Genomic DNA, 19,853 nt, shown 5'->3' with positions numbered 1-19,853 from the left:
GGCTCGAGTTTCCACCTTAAACCTGATAATATTTAATAAGCAATTCTAAACAGAGCCAAAAACAGATTCCTGCTTCGCATCTCATATGGGCAGCTAGACGCTGCAACACGCAGGTTTGAGTTACTGGCGGGTTCCTGGCATTTGCGCTCGACCTGCAGTATGGCGGGAATGAGGCCTCTGCAAGTGGCACATTAAGCTGTGTGGTGGATTTAGCCTCTGCTAGTACAAAACAAAAAAAGAAGTTTCTGGGCCACACGCTGCTTTGATAGAAGCATAGACCCACTATTTCTGAGAGTTGATGGCTCCCAGAGCTGGCGGAAAATGTACCACCACCATGTTGGGAAGCTGAAGTGGGCAGAGCCAGCAGCCACAGCGCCGTTTCAGTCTTAGAACGCTGCAGTATAAAGCAATAGGCTCAAGATAATATAAAAAATAAGCCATGTAAAGATGGCTATCATACAGAAAATGTGGATTATGTTCTTTGATATTCGTAACTGAAGAAAAACATTTGATCGTAAAAGCTGTTGAGTTAAACCAATATGGATGTTTTAAAGGTACCTTGACTTCAAAATTTGGATACAAGGATATGTTGCTTTGGAAAGGAGGCTCTGCTTTTGTTTCCACAGAAAGCCAGAGGCTATGGATTTGTTCCAGATTAAGATACATCAGGTTTGACCAGCCAAGACCCCCTGAAAGGTCTCTGATGACACCATGGCCCAGATGATCCAACATCCAGAACCGTTTCAGGCAACTGGCTCAGACGATACACCCTCACGGACTACTCCATAATCCTAAAATATTGTTTGTGTCCCCATAAGATACAGCGCCCCCCTCCAGCAGGAAGTAGTAAGAGAAGCTACGCCCAAATTCTGGCTTTGGAGATGTGTAAAAGTTAAAACCTTCCTTTAAAAAAAAAAAAAAAAAGAAAAGAAAAGAAAAGGGGAAGTGCTGTGGATATCACTCTGTATAAATAAAATGCTGATTGGCCAGTGGCCAGGCAGGAAGTATAGGCGGGACAGGCAGAGAAGAGAATTCTGGGAAGTGGAAGGCTGAGGCAGAGAGACTGCCAGCCGCCGCCATGACAAGCAGCATGTGAAGATGCTGGTAAGCCACAAGCCATGTGGCAAGGTATAGATTTATAGAAATGGGTTAATTTAAGATATAAGAACAGTTAGCAAGAAGTCTGCCACGGCCATACAGTTTGTAAACAATATAAGTCTCTGTGTTTACTTGGTTGGGTCTAAGCGGCTGTGGGACTGGCGGGTGACAGAGATTTGTCCTTACTGTGGGCCAGGCAAAAAAACTCTAGCTACACTTAACAATGTTTTTTGAACAGCAAAATTTTTAGAAGTTAAAAAGTTTATTAATTTTTAAACTTGATATAGATTACAGTTTTAGTTTTCTAAGAAACTCTTGCTATGAAGACTTCACTTCTGAGAATTCCAGTTTTGACTTTCATGTGTAGGTCTCTGACCCACTGGGGAGTATAAAGGCTTAATTTTTGCCTTTTCCCCATGGATATTCAGTTTTTCTTAGCATTTCTTAAAAAAAACTTCTCTTTTCCTCAAAAATTTGCTTAGATACCTTCAACAAAACCAAGTGATCACCACATGACAACATTGAGTCCACAAAGACACGGTATACCTCATTTACCTATGTTTTATTTTGTATGTGTACATGTGTGCATGGATTATGAAACAAGGTCTCCCTGTGTAGCCTGTACTCAGTATGTAGCCCAAGCCATCCTCAAACTTGTAATCTTCCTGCCTGAATCTCCCAAGTAGCAGGTTTGTAGGTCTGTGCCAATGCCCCTTGCTGCATATGTCTAAGAGTTCCTCAGCCATACACTCTAATATCCAGTTGGGAATTGTGCATATCTTCTGTTACACTTATTCTCTGGCATTACTATTAATGGAATTTTTGTTGTTGTTTTGAGACATGGTCTTGCTAATGTCACCAAATGGCCTTAAACTCATGATCTTGCTGCCTCAGACTGAGTGTTTGAATTACAGGTATACTGCACAAAAGGCTCAATGGAATTTTTTAAACCAAATTTTCCAATTGTGTGATGCTAGCATGTAAAAATACAACCAAATTTTGTATGTTAACTTTGTATCCTACGGTCTTATTAATTCTAGGAGTTTTTTTTTTTTCTATTTAAAAAATTGTGTCACTTGCACACAAAGGTTTGCTTCTTCACCTCTTTCCTGACTGCAATGACCAGGGCTTTCTGAAAAGGCTGAGTCTCAGGTTGTAGGTTGGCAGACACCCTCTGCTTCTACTGGCAGAGTAAAGCCACCCAATATCCCACTAAGCATGAGGTTTCTGTGATAGCAGGGGTGCCTGGCCAACTGGCCAATGCCTTGTGTGGGACTCAAGCCCAAGGAAAACCTTGGTCACTGGAGTCTATCCCCAATGTCCCAGAAATGCAGCTGCCTTGGTACCAAGCATAGGTTGGAAACTACAAGTAAAACACCGTTAAAGCTGGGATGCCCTGATATCAGTATCCCAACAATGGTTCTGGTCCCAACTAAACCTTTCCTCCTAGAAGTTGCCTTTGTCATGGTGTGTCTTGGCTAGTTTTACATCAACTTGACACAAGTTAGAATCATTTTGGGAAGAGGAAACCTCACATGGGAAAGCCTGTGGTGCATTTCTCAAAGCCTGTGGTGCATTTTCTTGACTGATGTTGATGTGGGAAGGTCTAGCTCAATGTAAGCAGTGCCATCCCTGGAAAGGTAATCCTGGTGCTATAAGGAAGCCATGGAAAATAAGCCATAAGTAGTACTCCTCTATGGCCTGTGCTCCTGTTCCTGCCCTGATCTCCCTCAGGTAAAAATCAACCCTTTTCTCAAGTTACTTTTGGTCAAGGAATTTTATAAAAATAGAAACCCAAACTAAGATGTGGTATTTTATCACAGCAATAGAAAAGCAATTAATACAGAAGTCATGGTATGATAGCAAAAATCAGATGGCTGCTTGGGGAGGGGACCAGACACAATACAGCCACTCTTTGTGGTCATTAATTTCATTGAGGGTAGCTTCCCAAAATTTCCATCAGCATTCAGATTTTTTGTTTTTAAGGTGTAAGGAGTTTAAAGGACAAATTTCATACTAGGATATGTTGGTATCAGTGGTGGCTGCGAAAGTTTCTCGTGAGAAGGAAAAGCAGAGCTTGGCCAGGTGCCTGCAGCCATGGCATACCAGGGCAGTCCCATGCTGAGTGCTGAGGCAGCAGCAAGCAATCAATAACGTATCAACCTGTACGCTAGCTACATATAACTTTTCCCAGAACCTTTAAATAAGGGCATTTTTTTGTTTCAAAAGAAGAAAGTATAATAAGTTAGCTGCAGATATTTTTCACAAATGTCTACTGTCAAATTCAACTTCTTTAGTAAAAATAAGGCTGTCAGCCAGGCATGGTGGCCCACACCTTTAATCTCAGCACCCAGGAGATAGAGGCAGGTGGATCTCTGTGAGTCTGAGGTCAGTCTGGTTTACAGAGTGAGCTCCATGTCAGCCAAGGCCACAAAATGGGTGAGCTGTTGTTGGAAGAGGAGGAGAAAGAGGAAGAAGAAAGGCTACTAGATTATTTTTTCTTTGGTTGAAAAGTGCCATGTTGATTATTATAAAATACGTACATTTGAAGCTGGAGAGATGGCTCAGTAGCTGAGAGAGCACTCTTGCAGAGGGCCCAAGTTTGATTCCCAGCACCTATGTCAGGTGCTTACAATCATCTGTAACTCTAGTTCCAGGGGGATTTGATACTGTTGGCCTCTGTGAACACTTACATTCATGTATACAGACACACACCCATAAACATAATAAAATGAAATTTTTTTAAAAATGTACAATTTACCTAGCTCTTCTTTCTGCTGTAGTGAAGCTATTTCATGACCTTTGGCCCCATGGAACTGCTATCTGAAGACAAGGACCAGACAACAAATTAAGCAAAACAGTAGTGTGGACAGTCCCTCAGAGAAGGAAGAAAAGGAGCCCGGTGACCCTTGCCTGAGTCTAGGCACTGCCACCTCCAGACCCCAGCTGTGTTTCATGGGAGCTCATGTGAATGGTGAGGGCTGACAGATGCCTGAGCCACCAATATTCTTGTAAACAATGCAGTAAATGGAAAGGTCCGCCAAGTTCAACTCAGATAGAGTTCTTTTTGTGACACCAGTGCCCTTACTATCAGGAGTGGGTATGTGAAGACATTTCTTTGTAAAATCTCAGTAAAAGCCATGCAGTGTTTTGTTTCTTTGTTTGAGAAAAAGTCTCTGTAGACCAGGCTGACCTCAAACTCAGAGATCTCCTGCCTCTGCCTCTTAAGTGCTGGGATTAAAGGTATGCACCACCGTGCCATCATAAATGTTCTTTTTAAAGTCTTTTCTCTCTCTCTCTCTCTTTTAATCTAAAGACAATCTCCTATAGCCCAGCTAGCCTCAAATTTGCTATATAGCCAAGACTGACCCTGAACTGATCTTCCTGCCTCCACCTCCAGAGTGCTGAGATTCCAAATGTATACCACTATGCCTGGCTTTAAGTGATGCTTGGTATGTACTCAGGCTTGCTAGATCTTAAACAATAATCTTTCTCTCATTCCCAATAACTTGTATTTCTTTATCTTAGTCACTCTATTAAGCTTCCCGATGAAAGGTACAGAACTGACACTTTGGTGAACCAATGGTCTGGCTCGTCACTCCCTGTGTGAGCTTGCTTTCCACCTGCTGGTGCTGACTCTACCCACTCCCTTCTCCTGTGGCTGCTCTTAGTCCACTAGTCCATTTGCTTCCTCAGGCCCAGTGCATATTTATTTTGCCCTTCAACTTCACACTTCTTGAATTTTTTCTTTTTTTTACATTGAAGTGAATTAAGCCTACAAATGTCCTTGTGAACACTTTGCATATAGCTCACACACTCTGACAGCTTGTATTTCTTTCTTTCTTTTTTAAGACAAGGTTTCTCTGTGTTGCTCTGGCTGTCTTGAAACTCACAGATCTGCCTGCCTCTGCCTCCTGAGTGCTGGGATTAAAGGCGTGCACCTCCTGGCTCCAACAGCTCGTACTTCTTTTTTTTTTTTTTTTTTTTTTGGTTTTTCGAGACAGGGTTTCTCTGTGTAGCTTTGCACCTTTCCTGGAACTCACCTGGTAGCCCAGGCTGGCCTTGAACTCACAGAGATCCGCCTGCCTCTGCCTCCCGAGTACTGGGATTAAAGGCGTGCGCCACCACCGCCCGGCTTTCCAACAGCTCGTACTTCTTAATCATTTAGTTAAAAATGTTTTCTACTCTCTCCTCCAGAGTCTTCCTAGTTCCAGCTATCTCTAATCTCTCAATCCTTTAAATACCATTTGTTTGTTTCTTTGTTTATTTTTTGCATATGGATATTTTGCCTGCAATATGTCTGTGTACGACATGTGCCTGGTACTCACAGGGGCCAGAAGACGGAGTCAGATCTCTGGGACCATGGGACCGGACACTCTGGTGTCTCCTGGGACCAGAGTTACAGATGGTTATGAGCCACCATGTGAATGCTAGGAATCAAACCTGGGTCCTCTGGAAGACCAGCCAGCGATTTAATGATTGGGCCCCCTCAATCTTCTTGCTTCAGCCTCCTGAAGCTGGGATTACAAATGTATACCATGACATCTATGTTGGCCTTTTAAAATATGGTTGTCTAACAACCCACTCATATTTCAGGTAATTGTTGCTATTACTTGTTGTGGAATATTTGTTTAACTATGTAAAGATGTGTTACATTTGTTTATGCTGCATTTGTTTAATTATGTAAAGATGTGCTGCTGTTTTACCTTGCCTGCCTAACACACCTGATTGGTTTAATAAAAAGCTGAATGGCCAATAGCTAGGCAGTAGAGGGATATGCAGGGCTGGTGGGCAGAGAGAATAAGTAAGAGGAGGAATGTAGGCTTGAGAGAGAATGAAGGAGAAAAAGAGGGAGATGCCGGGGCCAGTCAGCCAGACATGAAGCATGAAAGTAAGACATACAGAACGAAAAAAAGGCAAAAAGCCCCAAGACAAAACATAGATGAAGAGAAACGGGTGAAATTAAATTATAAGAGCTAGTGGGAAAAGCATAAAATAAGGATGAGCATTCATAATTAATAATAAGTCTCCATATAATAATTTGGGGGCCAGTGGCCGAGAAAGCCTGCTACAATCACTGGTTCTAGATCAACATCCACTTCACTCTCTATACACTGTCTCTCAAGCTGGTGTCTCTTGTCTTTAATTTATTCTGAGTGTATTCTTTCTATCTCCAGAGGCAAAGTTATCAAAGCTAGGCTCAGGTCTTTGACAGCTGTCACCTCTGGGTAGTTTTGGAGTCAATGATATGGTCCCCCAAAGGCTCATACACTGAAGGCTTTGCTGGAGTCTATGGTGCTTTTGGGAGGTGGAGCCTCATGGAAAGAAGTTAGGTCACTGGGGGCATATCCTTAAAGTGGATACTGGGACCTCATGCATCTTTCTCCTGTATGTGTGCTTGGGCTGGGTGCATACAAGTGGAAGCCAGAGGACCACCTTGAATGGTGTTCCTCAGGAGGTGTTAACCCTGATTTTGGAGACAGGTTCTCTCATTTGGTCTGACACCCACCAAAGCAGGCTAGGCTGGCTGGGCAGATGGCTTCAGGGACCCACCTGTGTTGGTTTCCCCAGCACTGGAGTTACAAATGTACAACCCAAGGCCCGGCATTTTACAAGTGTTTTAGGGACTGACTGGGGCCCTCATGCTTACGTTACTAATCAAAGTCCCTCTACAGCATGCCCCCACCTCTCTCTTTCTCTTTGCTTGTGTCCACTCTGAGGTGAACAGTCTTTTATGCTAAATGTTCCTACTGCAATGATGTATATATAGGGCTACTAAAGGCCAAAGCAACAGAGCCAAGACAACATAGAACGAAACCATTGGCACAAATGCATGTTTGTTTAAGCTGATCTCTCAAGTGTACCATTGCAGCAACCAAAAGCCAGCTAATACACAGGAACCTGCTCTTGTCCAGGCTCCTTGGTTCTTCATAGACTGAGCAATTTTTATTGCACCCTAGAAACTATAAACACTGTTCTATATTGTGAAAAATATGGACCCTTTATGCTTTAACCAAACAAATGTTGACAGTTTTGTTTGCTTTACCAGGTAATTTATTTTGTTAGCAAGTTACAAATTGTAATACCTTCATTAAATAACTGCTTAGAGCACTTTTTTTTTAAGGGGGGGGGTATTGCTAAATAGCCCAGGCTATCCTTGAATTCACCATTCTCTTGCCTCAGCCTCCAGAGTGCTAGGACTACAGACATGTACACCACACCTAGCCTTGGAGAAGGTCTTTATGCTTCAGTTTCCATTGTCAGGGTATAAACACTGGGGTTTGTTAGGCAAGTGCTCAACATTTCAACTACATCCTCAGCTCACCATTTTATTTTTTCAAACTATTTTTAAGACAAGATCTAGCTAAATTGCCTAAGGGGACTGGTTTTGAACTCACTTTAGCCCAGGTAAGCTTAGACCTTGTGGTCCTCCAGCCTCAGCCTCCTGCACAGCTGGATTACAGACCTGTACCCCCAGGTCAGACTAAAGTGGTCCATTTAAAGACGACTGTCACAAAGGTAACATTAAAATGTCACTCTGCATCTCACAATTCAAGTGACCATCAGTTTGCTTTCTTTGGTTTTACAGGCTACAGGGGAAACCAGAGATAAAAAGTGCTATGGTCCTAGATACTCAGAAGGCTGAGACAAGAGGATAAACTGAGCCCAGATGTTTGAGGTAACATGGGCAACAGTGTGACTCGGTTTCAAAAACAAATCAACAAATAATAAAAATAAGACAAAAGTCTTAGTGGTTCTCAAATACCATGGAGATGCTAAATAAAATCAAATATCAAGTCAGAAAATTAAGCTCAATGAAAAATTCAAACCCAGCTCAGAGTTGTTTCAACTAGTATTAGGTACTCTTTAAAACAGTATTATCCCTACACAGGGACAAAGTGACATCAGTATTGTAATCAAACACTAATATTTTGGTAATGAGAGTATGGTAGAATAGTCAGATACTTCAGGTCTGGCTAAGGGTTTAGATTTTTTTCATAAGGAATTTAATAAAATCATTATCAGGCATAACCAAAAAGTGTCATACCCACGATCCTAGATAAACTGGCAAGAGAGGTTCTTTCCTTTGCTGAAGAAAGAAAACGGCCATCAGAGCAAACACATATGGCGGCAGGCCTCCTTCTTCAGGGCGATCGATGCTACAAAGCTACAAAAAAACCAAACCCACATTAATGACGTTAGTTTGGGGAGCTGGATACTAAACCCACACACAGCCTTACTTGTACTAGCAAACTCTGTCACCTCCAGCTCCTGTAAGGTTTTTCCAATTCACCAAGTTAAAAACTGGTCATCCTGTTTATCCTAGATTCAAGAAGTGAACCCTCTAGCATAGCTCAATCAGTGCAGCTGTGGTTTATGAGTCCTTCTGTTTTTAACGGGATGTTTTATTCTTACAGCTGTTTCTTTGAGACAGAGTCTTGGTATGCAGCAGTTCAGGCTGTCCTGGAACTTCAGAGCTCCTAGTCTCAGCCTCCTTAGTGATGAGATTATCCATGTGTGCTCACACCTGGCCAGCTGTCAGTCTTACATCATGATGTGATCTTCATTTGGGACTGCTTACACTGGCACTGCAGTTCAACCACCTATCTACAACACTACAGAACTGTGAGGCATCCTGGAGTCTCTGAGTGTGTCACTGGAAATGGTGTCACCAGCCTTATCTCAAATACTACCACGCCTCAGAAGACTTCACAAAGAAGTTAAAGTAGAACTTCTTGGGTCATATTCTACAAGTTTGACCTATATCTGATTTTTAATAAGTGCTATAACTCATTTTATCTTCTGAGGAATAATGTCACACTGAAATAGAAACTGAGCTTTCCTTCTGTGTATATTAAAGTGTCTAGTCCAATATATTCTAACATCCACTCTCTTGATGCCTATAAATAGGTATCTGAAATAAGGCATGGTGGCACACATCTGTAATTTCAACACTCAGGAAGCAGAGGCAGCTACAAGTTAGAGGACAGTGTAGATTATGTAGTGAGTTCCAAGCCAGCCAGAGCTGCCAAAACAAGACCAAACCAAACAAACCCAACAAAACCCAAACAAACAACAACAACAAAACAAAAAAAATCCACACACAACCACCCACCCCAAATCCTACCTTTGCCCAGTATCTAAATGCAATCACCAGAGGAACCAGCCTCGGCTCTAGTTTTCCAAGAGCCGTTAAGTGCTTTGTGGTCAGATAAGCGTTTTCATTTCCTGCGCTCACTTTACAAAGAAGTCCACTAGTGGGGGAAGGGTAAAGACAAGAGGGAAAAGAGAAAAACTGTGTTAAATAGGGATTGGTCTTCTATATCAAGTTTACACTAACAACAATAAAACCTAAAGAATGAAGAGCTTAAAAACACGACGTGGGATTTCAATAAGAGCTTGATTTATTTTATGTGTGTGACCATTTTGAATAAACGTAAAGTATGTTGGGTACCATGTACATGCAGGGTTCCCTAGAAGGTCAGAAGAGGGCATCTGATCCCTGGAGTTGGAGTCCCAGGTGGCTGCAAGCCACCAATCGGGTGCTGGGAATCAAACCCAGCTCCTCTGCAGGAGCAGTCAGTGCTCTTAACCTCTGAGCATATCCTCAACCCCAAAACTGGATTTAAAAAATGGTGGCAGTATTGTTGAGTTTTTTTTTTTTTTTAAAGATTTATTTATTATGTATACAGAAGAGGGTGCTAGATCTCATTACAGATGGTTGTGAGCCACCATGTGGTTGCTGGGAATTGAACTCAGGACCTCTGGAAGAGCAGTCAGTGCTCTTAACCTTTGAGCCATCTCTCCAGCCCTAGTATTTTTTTTTTTTTTTTTTTTTTTTGGTTTTTTTGAGACAGGGTTTCTCTGTGTAGCTTTGCACCTTTCCTGGGACTCACTTGGTAGCCCAGGCTGGCCTCGAACTCACAGAGATCCGCCTGCCTCTGCCTCCCGAGTGCTGGGATTAAAGGCGTGCGCCACCACCGCCCGGCAGTATTGTTGAGTATTAAAAATACTTTGGAAAGAGCACAAGAACAAAAAAGTATTATCAAAGGCCTGCTCTGGTCATTCCAATGGTACAAGAGTTTTCTCCTGAGAGTCAAAGGGATTTGCTTAATGAAGAGTCATCACAGCCTACCAAGCTCCCAGTAAGTGGCGGCGGCAGTGCTTCCCCAGGGAAAAGAGCTGCACATGTGAGGCCACCCTGAACAGTATCTCAGATGCCAAAAGTGTTACTGAAAACAACGGCAAAGAAGGTGCTGAGAGGAAGCAATTATTCAATCAGGCCAGTTTAGCTGGAATCCGCTAAGATACTTCCAACTGTTTATTTTCCTTTTCTTCTTAAAATGAAAGTACAGGGGAAATGCCAGTAAGCAGGACAAGTAACAGCCAGATTAGGAATTTACACCTCTACAAGTTAACCCTGAGATTTAACAAAGTACATGTGACTTTGGTAATCTGATAATCTGGACATGGTGGTACACCCCTGTGATCCCAGCACAGCAGCAAACATACTGCCATAAAACTAAAGGCCATCCTGGGCTACAGAGTGATTCAGGGCCATCCTGGGCTATATATAGTTAGACTTTATCTCAAAATAAACCCAAATAAGATAAATCATATGAAATAAATAGCAGCTTAAAGACACAGAGACCTTTGCTTATCTCTGCACAGTACCACGGGCACCCGGGCATGGAAGTCAGCATCAACATCAGTGAAGGAGTCTGAGGAGAGAGGAAAAACAATCAAACAGGTTAATTAAACCTCTCTGAAAAACAAACCTGGGAAGGCCTAAGAGTAGCTGTGGGTCTGAGAGGCCACTGCCACAAACACCCCTCAGGTGACTTAGAAAGAGAGGATACTATGTCCAAGATCAAATCACCACAGTCCAAGCCCTAATCTTCCAAAGCTAGTTTTTGATCAGAAAGACTACAGTGTTGAAGCAGCACTTAAACACTCTGTGGACAACATAATTAGAAATGTGCACGGGAGACTAAGGACAAAGTGATGTAAAGCTACTAACAATAGACAGTGTCAAAATATGTACTGACTGAAACAAGATGAAATGTTTAAATGTTTCTAAAAACAGAAAGAATAAGAACACCTAACTCAAGGGAAAGTATCATCTGATAAGGCCTAGCTACTGAGAAAAGCCATAAGCTCCAAGGGGGACATTGGATTGGACAAGACAACTGAGGAGCCCATTTGGGAACAATGGTCTTTGAGTTCATTAATCAGGGTGGGGCCACACCTATTTGCCATTTGTAACGCTGACTTCAACCACGCAATAAAGCAGATCACTATGAGCTTACTCCCAAGAGTAAATATCATATATTTTGCATTTTTAACTCAGTCTAGGGTTCATTAATCCTAAATGTTGTCAGACTAACAGCTGTCTGACTGGTGGTCCTTCAGAGTGCTTGCTGGACTCTAGTTAATAGTTCAAAGGCATTTACTTTTATTTTTGCTTTGGATTTTACCCTTAATATAAGTAATTTTTAAAAGTGAATTTCCTACTTGCAGTTTGGTAGTAAGATATATTCAAATTTATAGACAGAAGACAAAATCAGAAGCAAAATGTGGAAGAATTTGGCCTTACCACTGTTCTTTAAACATTCTTGAACAAGTAAGAGGACATCTGGCTGAGACATCTAGGAAATAAATGAATGAATACATGAAATAATCCCTCAGCACTTTTGTTTTTCTGGTATAATACAGTCTGAAGTTCCCCAAATTGCTTTCCAAATAAGAAATGCACATTGCTACAGGTGAAGAAAATAGTCATTAGCCTGTGTGTAAGGCCAACAAAGAGCCCATGAGGAGGCTTGTGTTGGGTAAAGGATTTGCTTAACTGCATACAAACTCATTCTTGAGGTAGTGATGGTGGTTGGAAGGTGTTTTGCTGCAACAATGTTCCCCTCGCTCTGAAACACTGTTGCAACACACAGCTACATGGTTCCAACATCAATAACATCCCTTTCTCCAATCTTTGTTCCACATTGGACCAAAGCCCTTTCAAATTCTCCAATGGATCCTTAAATCTTTTTCTCATGTCGTTGGTTTGAGGTGTTTTATTTACACATTTATTTGTGTGTGTGTGTGTGTGTGTGTGTGTGTGTGTGTGTGTGTGTGTGTGTCCCTAAAGAGACCAGAAGAGGGTGTCGTCAAACCCTCGGTACAGGAGGTACAGGCAGTTGTAAAGTAACCATGTGCGAGCCAGGAGCTAAACACAGGTACTCTGGAAAAGCAACACGAACACTGAACTGTTGAGCCGTCACTCCAGCCTTTTTTGTTTTTTGAGACAGGGTTTTGTTCTATAGCTCGGGCTGGCCTCAAACTCACAGTAATCCTACCACTGCCTCGCAAATGCTGGGACTACAGGCGTGAGCCACCCTCCCAATTTAAGGGTCCTTAAATTTTTGCTGATACCATACTGTTATTAGGTCAAAGTCAAATGTTACTGCACAGCCTTCAAGCTCCTGTACAATTGACCCAGGTCTCTACATCCTAAGTACAGTTCTGTGGAAATGCACCCTCTTTGAGGAAGCTAAGTCTGTTCTCAGAGCTTGTCACTCAGCCTTGCTTCTCTGCACAGCTGTTACTATAGTAAATAACTGAGGAAACAGCTTACCTCCTGACTAGCTACAAGTGCCACCAGAGAGCCAGGTCTATCTTGTCCTTTACAAACTAGCACAGTGCCTACATACAACAGGGGCTTAGTGAAAATTTGTTACATTAATGATACCAGATCAAAATAACCACTATAGATTTACTCTGGTAAATTACTTACTATAATTTGAAACTTAAAACAATATTAACATTGGAGCTGGAGATGGCTCAGTGGTTAAGAGCACACACTTCTCTTCCAGAGGACCTGAGTTCAGTTCCTAGTGCTCACATTGGGCAGCTCACAACCACTTGTAACTCCAGTTCCTGGGGGGAATCTAATACCTCTGGCCTCTGAAGGTATACCTACACTCACGTGCATATACCTACACGAAGACAGACACGCACGCACGCACGCACGCACTAAAATAAGTTTTTAAAAAAGCAGTAAAATCTACGGGTTAACTAATCAGGTAGCTACAGAATTGCAGCACAGCAAGGAATGAGAGGCTATGAGGAAGACCACTAAGGAGTCCAACTCAGAATCTAGTTGTTGTTGTTTCAAAGACAGGGTCTTACTAAGTAACCCTGGCTGACCTGGAACTTCACTATGTAGACCAGGCTGGCCTCAAACTCACAGAGACCCACTTGCCTCTAGGACCAAAGGCATGTGCCACCATGCCTGGCCTCAGAATCTATATTTTTAACAAACAACTAAACTAAGCATAGACCAGCTATAAAAAAGCCATTGGGAACCAGAGTGGGTAAACGGATAATCTAAGTTTCTTCTGGCTTTAAAGTTATGACTTATCCATGTCTTTGGGAATCATACTTCACCAAAACATAGGGTTGTATAGCTGGTGTGTGTGTGTTGGGAGGAGGGTCCCTCACTTTATGCTTGCCTTAAGCTTGCTTTGTCTGAGGCCAGCCTCGAAGCCCTGACCTCTGTCTCCAGCGCTCTAGTACTGGGATTACAGGTGTGCTCCATCAAGAGGTTAGGTGTGGTTCTTTTCAAAAGTCTAATTACTGTTTAAATGACATGTATTCATTATGCCTTTGTGTGGGGCATACATTTGGCCACAGGACAGTTTGTGGCACCAGAGATTGAGCTCAGGTCATCAGGCTTGGGGGCAAGCACCGTTATCACTGAGCCATCTCTCTGGTCCATCACTAGTTTTTATTATTGTTATTATTCTATTATTATTTATTATTAATAATAATATATAAAATGAGAATTTGGGAGTTAATTAGGTTTCCAGATCATGAATATTTACAAATACACACTATTTGAACATCTGCCTTCCTGTCATAGTAAGGTTGGCTTTATGAAGAGAATTTAAACTTTCTGAATTCATAGACATATATACACCCTCTCAAGATCCATACGCCTAGAAAACCAGCTTTACAAGTAAGTAGGAAAGATCTATAGCAAAATAAGCATGAAAATCTGTAAAGTAAAAAAAATAAAATTCTGAAGCTGAAGACAGAAGACATAAAAATGAAAATTCTCAGGGAGACCTGTCACAGTTACACTTTAAGTCTCAAAATATATTCACATCCAGGTCACACTTAAAAGAATTCCTGCTTTTTGCCATCAGATAGCCACGAGTCTCAAGCATGCTCCCTGGAAAAGCCTGTGCCAGTGTGAAGCATAGCAGGCTGATACTAGAAAAACCTCAAGTCCTCAGAAAGGAGCTATGACAAACTGGCTTAAGGAAGGCCTGACTTCCTCACAATCCACGGGAACATGAGGGACTCACAATTATGTTTGCTGATCAGCAATCAAATCCTGAGAATTCCCAAATCTAAAAGCCTTGCCCCTGATGTCTCTGAGAGTCCCCATCACTCCATTAAGAAAATGGCTGCTGTGTACGTTTTGAGAGGAACAGAAAAGATAAGGACACTAAGATCTATGTGCTTCTGATAAGGAGCCAAATTACCAACTGGCTTGATATTCTAAGACCATGCAGGTCTGCCCAGCCAACTGAAAATACACACAAATGTGCCTACGTACTCAGCAATGAAATAAGCTTAAATAAAGACAGGGGCTCAGGAGTTAAGAGCACTTGTTCTTCTGGAGGACCAGAGCTCAGATCCCAGCACCCACATCAGGTGGCTCACAAGCTCCAGGGGAGCTGATGCTCTCTCTGGCCCCCATGGGCATCTACACGCACCTGGCATGCATACACACGCGCACACACACACACACACACACACACACACACACACACAATAGGAAGGGTACATGAGTTCACACAAGCATGTAAATATAAAACTTTTCTTTAAAGCTAAACAAAAGAATTCTTTGTGACTGCAAAGTCCAGCACATCATTTTGTACTTACGATTGCTGGAAACTGAACATCAATGTTCACATCTGAGTCTCTGAAGCCGAATCTGCTACAGGAAGATCCATACAGCCTAAGAGAACAGTCTAGAAATAAGTAAGCACATGGGAGTCACAAATAGTAAAATCTCTCAAAAGCTGTAACCAAACACTGCTACTTAAAACACAAAACCATCAATCAAAGCTGTGCATAGAAGCAAGACCAGAGAGACCAGACACTCACAAAGGAGGACTGCAAAGCCATTTGCTCAGCTTTTCACTGGACTTCAGCCACCCTGCCATGAGCTTTGAAGCATTTAAAGACTCCTACATGATCATGCTCACATCTTGTGCAGAAAACTCTGTAATGATTTTTAAAATTCTGATGTTGAATGTTGAAAAGAACAACTGGTTTTAAATCCTACAGTATACTCATGAGCTATTGCAAGCATTTCTTTCCAATATCAGAATGCATACATAGCTCTAACTTACTATAAAGAGTAGGTTTCACTATAAAGTAAAGGTTCTTGCTGTTGTTCAGATTTGCCTTGATCCTGCGTCAATCATTTTGCCTCATCCTCCCCAAAGCTAGAACTATAGGCTCGTCTACTGCACCCAGCTAACACTGCCATTTTGTGAGGGGACAGGACTTTGAGGCAAGGACTCAAGCAGCCCTGCTGGCATCTAACTACCTACGTAGCTGAGAATAACTGTGAACTCCTGATGCCCCTGCCTCCACCTCCTCCTAGGTGTTAGAATTGCCACTGTATGAGGCTCTAAAGTTACTTTTTAATAGGAATCACCACAACATGAACAAAAAGCCTTTAACATAACACAACCAGTTCTGAAAATCATTTGCAAAAGTATTACAGAATAATTTAAAATGTGACAAGATGGATGTGGTGAAGCTCACACTCAAGTCCCCACATTTAAAAGGTTGAGGAAAGAGGACAGAATATATTCATTTTCTTATAAAGGTGTCTCTTAGTCACTAGTAACTTCAGTAAATTTTGCTTGTAAAATATACTTTGTTACAGAAAACTCTTAAAACCCAAGAAGTCACTTAAATCATTTAGTTTTTTTTGTTTTTGTTTTTGTTTTTTTAAAGAAAACACTCCCCTTGATGGTGAAGGTCTTTTTGGCACAACGGAAGTAAGCACTGAAATTGAACGCTGTAAATATGTACAGGTGACACACATCTGCACCACACCTTGCTTAAAGAGACAGTGCTGCCAGCTGGGGTGGTGCACGCCTTTAGTCCCAGCATTGGAAGGAAGGAGCAAGCAGATCTCTTTGAGTTTGAGGCCAGCCTGGTCTACATAGTGAGTTTCAATCCAAACAGGGCTACACAGTGAGACCTTGTTTTGAGGGAAAAACAAAAGAGGAAGTGCTTTTATTTTGGTTGCTTGTCACAGAACATCATGTACATGACTTTTCAGTATGAGTAGTTTAGAGTTGTAATGAAAGGTAATTAAGCAATGACTCTAACTCTCTCTCTCTCTCTCTCTCCCTTGACCTCCCTCTACACCTCACTAGGTAGCCCCAGGTAGCCTTGAACTCATGATCCTCATCCATCAGCCTCCCAAGTGCTGGGGCCTTGTGGGGCTTTTAGAAGGGGTTGTCCGCTGTTCATTGGCAATTCTGCCACAGGAAAGACTCAAAAGCCAATTACGCTACTTCAGTCATTGCCTACAGAGGCCCAGCCAGGTGTGTGTGGGATGAGTCTGCCAGTCTGAAATGTTAACAGACAGTATGCCCCTACAAAGTTATCCCCACAACTTGATGGATCTAAAATTAGAAAGAGGCAAAAGCAAAAGACAGACGCAACTTGGAAAATCATTGCAAGAGTAAACAAAACAATAGTACACAATATGTACTGGGCTCCAAAACTCAGTTTCTATACAATTCTTTTATGTACATTTAAATAGAATTTTATTTTGACACATATAACCTAAAAATTACTTCAGGATACCTCTCTTTGTTTAACTGGACTAGGGTTCAGTATAGAGCAATTACCTAGTATGTACAAGGTCCTAGATTTAATCTCTAGTGCTATAAATAATAGTCTAATAAATAAGGCTAGTTAATAAAAATAGAGTTGGGGATGTGGTTCAGCCAATATCAAGCACATGTCTAACATTTGCAAAAGGCTCTGGGTTGCTTTCAGTACTGCAAAACAAACAAAAAAAAACTACGTTAATTCAGACAAAAAAGTAACCAAACATCCATCGAAACCTCAGTGTCTCAATAAAGGGCATATTCAACTATATTAAAATTAGTCACACATTTTCAATGTATAATGAAAAGAGATGTATAATGACAGTACATGTAAGTTTTTTTTTTTTTTTTTTTTTTTTTGGTTTTTCAAGACAGGGTTTCTCTGTGTAGCTTTGCGCCTTTCCTGGAACTCGCTTGGTAGCCCAGGCTGGCCTCAAACTCACAGAGATCCGCCTGCCTCTGCCTCCCGAGTGCTGGGATTAAAGGCGTGCGCCATCACCGCCCGGCAAGTTTTTTGTTACCTTGGGAAAAGTCAGACACTCAGACACACACACACACACACACACACACACACACACACACACACACACGAGCTAGATGTGGTGGTACATGCCTGTAATTCCAGCATAGAAGAAACTATGTGAGGGGATTCATGAGTTCAAGGTCACCCTGGACTACATAGCAAATTTCAGACCAGCCTAGCACACTGGAAGAAGGGAAATGAAACAAAATGAACACTCCCCAACACGCCCCCAGTCCCCCACCCCCCCCAGCCCCTGCCGCCACCCCCACACACACCAAAAAACCACCACCACCAGAACACTAAAAATAGGCGCTTTGCGATGTAGCAAAAAAGTCCTAATGATGCCTTGTTTCTTGAGACAGGGTCTGCTATGTAGCCCAGGCTGGCCTCAAGCTTGGGACCCCAGACCTCAGCCTCCATAAGCTGGTATTACAGGCAGTAGTCCTGTGCCTGGCCATAAGTTAATTCTTATTAGGTGAAAGTGACTTAACTATGCGGTATCCTTAGATGCTAAATAGAAAAACAAATCTAGAAAATACCTGGTAGTTTGTGCTGGAACACACTTTCCATGACATGCTTAATTTCTAGTCTCTGATCCAAGTTTTCACTGTGTAAACCAAACTCCTGCACCACTCTGTCAATGGCACTGCCAACTGCATTGATCTGGGAGGGTGCTGGCGGGGGCAGCGTGGTGAGCAACTCTTCCTCCTGCTTTTCCTTGTAAGATCAACAGTAGGATTACAAAGGACTCATAGGTAGCAGTTACCTTTCACTTTTCACCATGACAGTACCCAGAGAATGTTCTGGACTCCTCATAGCCTTCCTTATCTCAGACATGTCTTCTTCCTATCAAACACACACTCTGTGTACTTAACATGGATAATAAAGAGCAGGCAAGAATACAACAGACATTATGCACCTTATTTACAGAAGAACACCTAGGCTCCCCAGTGGCCTCCTACATCCTGACTCTGTACTTGGGGATATTCACAGGGCTACCCAGCAAACACATCTGACTAGAGGAGAAGTACTCTGACAAAACTAAAATCAGCAAGTGGTTTGATTTCAGTATCTACAGGGTTTAGGAAGGCCACAGAGACAGCAGCTGCAGAGACTCACCTTGAGGTTCTTCTTGTGCCTCTTCTCCTTGATGTGCTTATGAGCAAATGGGATGGAGTCGATCAGAGCGTCACACAGCTTACAGGTGTACTTGGCTGTAGGGCAATTTCGTGGTCGCTACAGTTTGAAAAGAGTGACAGAAAGATATATCTCCAAACATTTAGAGAAACAAAATTAGCCAGAATAATGGTTCCCCCCATCACTTTCAAAATGGACAGTTTTGTCTTGATTTTCTTAAATCACACTGAATATCCCTCAACACACAGGCTTACACAAGGATAAAGAAGTGGAAAGCCTAACCCACTGAGGCAAATGTTACAATCACTAACACAGTGTAAAGGAAAACACAGACATGATCTAGCAAACGTATGAGTAAAGATGGTACCCTTTTTAGCCTGTCAATGCAGTCTCTCTTTAGTCGTTCCTCAGCCTGATGCAAGCCCAGAAGCTCCTTTGTTGAAAGTGCAGACTCATCGATCACAGGACCTTCCAACTCTCCATCCTGCTCACTTTCCTCATTTCTAGTCCTTCGTGGCTTCCGAGGTCTGGACCGCTGTTTCTTGGTTTCTTAAGTTAGGGGACAATATTGACAGTGGTAAATACCATCACTCCGAGTAAGATGTAGAAATTCCTTCCTTTAAATTCACTTACTTACACACAGCACTAAGGATTGAACCCAGGTCCTCACATATACTGGCAAGTGCTAGACTCTGTGTTCTATCCCAAGCGCATGTGAACTTATTTCAATGATAGGATAAGTGATGTCTGAACATTGAACAATAGGGAAGGTGGCTTTCCATATTCACCCATCCACATTAATCACTGCAATGAAAAAGGACTGTTTTTTCCGTACAATTTGATTTTATCTCCTCCCACATTAGGCTGCTGAGCACACTTATGCAACAGTAAAAGTCTCCCGCTGAAGGCAGATATAACTGTAATTCTAATACACTTGATATATACATACATAGTATTTCCAACCAAATTGTAAATGTACCTGGTGTTTTAATAAAAAGTATTCATATTTGTTTTGATTTTTTTTAAGTGAAGAATCCCAGTAGGGAAGAATGGACAATACTGCATGCACCTGGAGAACTCAGAAATTGATCATTTTCTTATGTGATTCAAATAAAGTCATTTAGCTACAAATGTAGCCTTTAATCATAATTGGAGTTCCTTCCTTATTA

At 42.0% G+C, this 19,853-nt stretch overlaps 1 protein-coding gene across 5 annotated transcripts in view; it reads right to left on the bottom strand.

Annotated features, from left to right (window-relative positions):
- Positions 1 to 19,853, bottom strand: part of Tut7 (terminal uridylyl transferase 7) — a 62,101-nt gene that overhangs the window by 36,235 nt on the left and 6,013 nt on the right. For all 5 annotated transcript variants that reach the window (XM_059262766.1, XM_059262771.1, XM_059262770.1 and 2 more), the window contains exons 3-10: positions 19,052 to 19,233; positions 18,667 to 18,783; positions 18,087 to 18,264; positions 15,046 to 15,134; positions 11,696 to 11,747; positions 10,751 to 10,820; positions 9,227 to 9,353; positions 8,147 to 8,266 (exon numbers count right to left, since the gene is read on the bottom strand). In XM_059262766.1, the coding sequence (XP_059118749.1) occupies positions 8,147 to 8,266; positions 9,227 to 9,353; positions 10,751 to 10,820; positions 11,696 to 11,747; positions 15,046 to 15,134; positions 18,087 to 18,264; positions 18,667 to 18,783; positions 19,052 to 19,233 (935 nt within the window). The remainder of the gene's footprint in view (positions 1 to 8,146; positions 8,267 to 9,226; positions 9,354 to 10,750; positions 10,821 to 11,695; positions 11,748 to 15,045; positions 15,135 to 18,086; positions 18,265 to 18,666; positions 18,784 to 19,051; positions 19,234 to 19,853) is intronic.

Source organism: Peromyscus eremicus, chromosome 5 (genome assembly GCF_949786415.1).
Source record: "Peromyscus eremicus chromosome 5, PerEre_H2_v1, whole genome shotgun sequence".
NCBI classification, from domain to species: Eukaryota; Metazoa; Chordata; class Mammalia; order Rodentia; family Cricetidae; genus Peromyscus; species Peromyscus eremicus.
The sequence above is the reverse complement of the archived record's forward strand: the minus strand, read 5'-3'. Positions and strand labels throughout refer to the sequence as shown.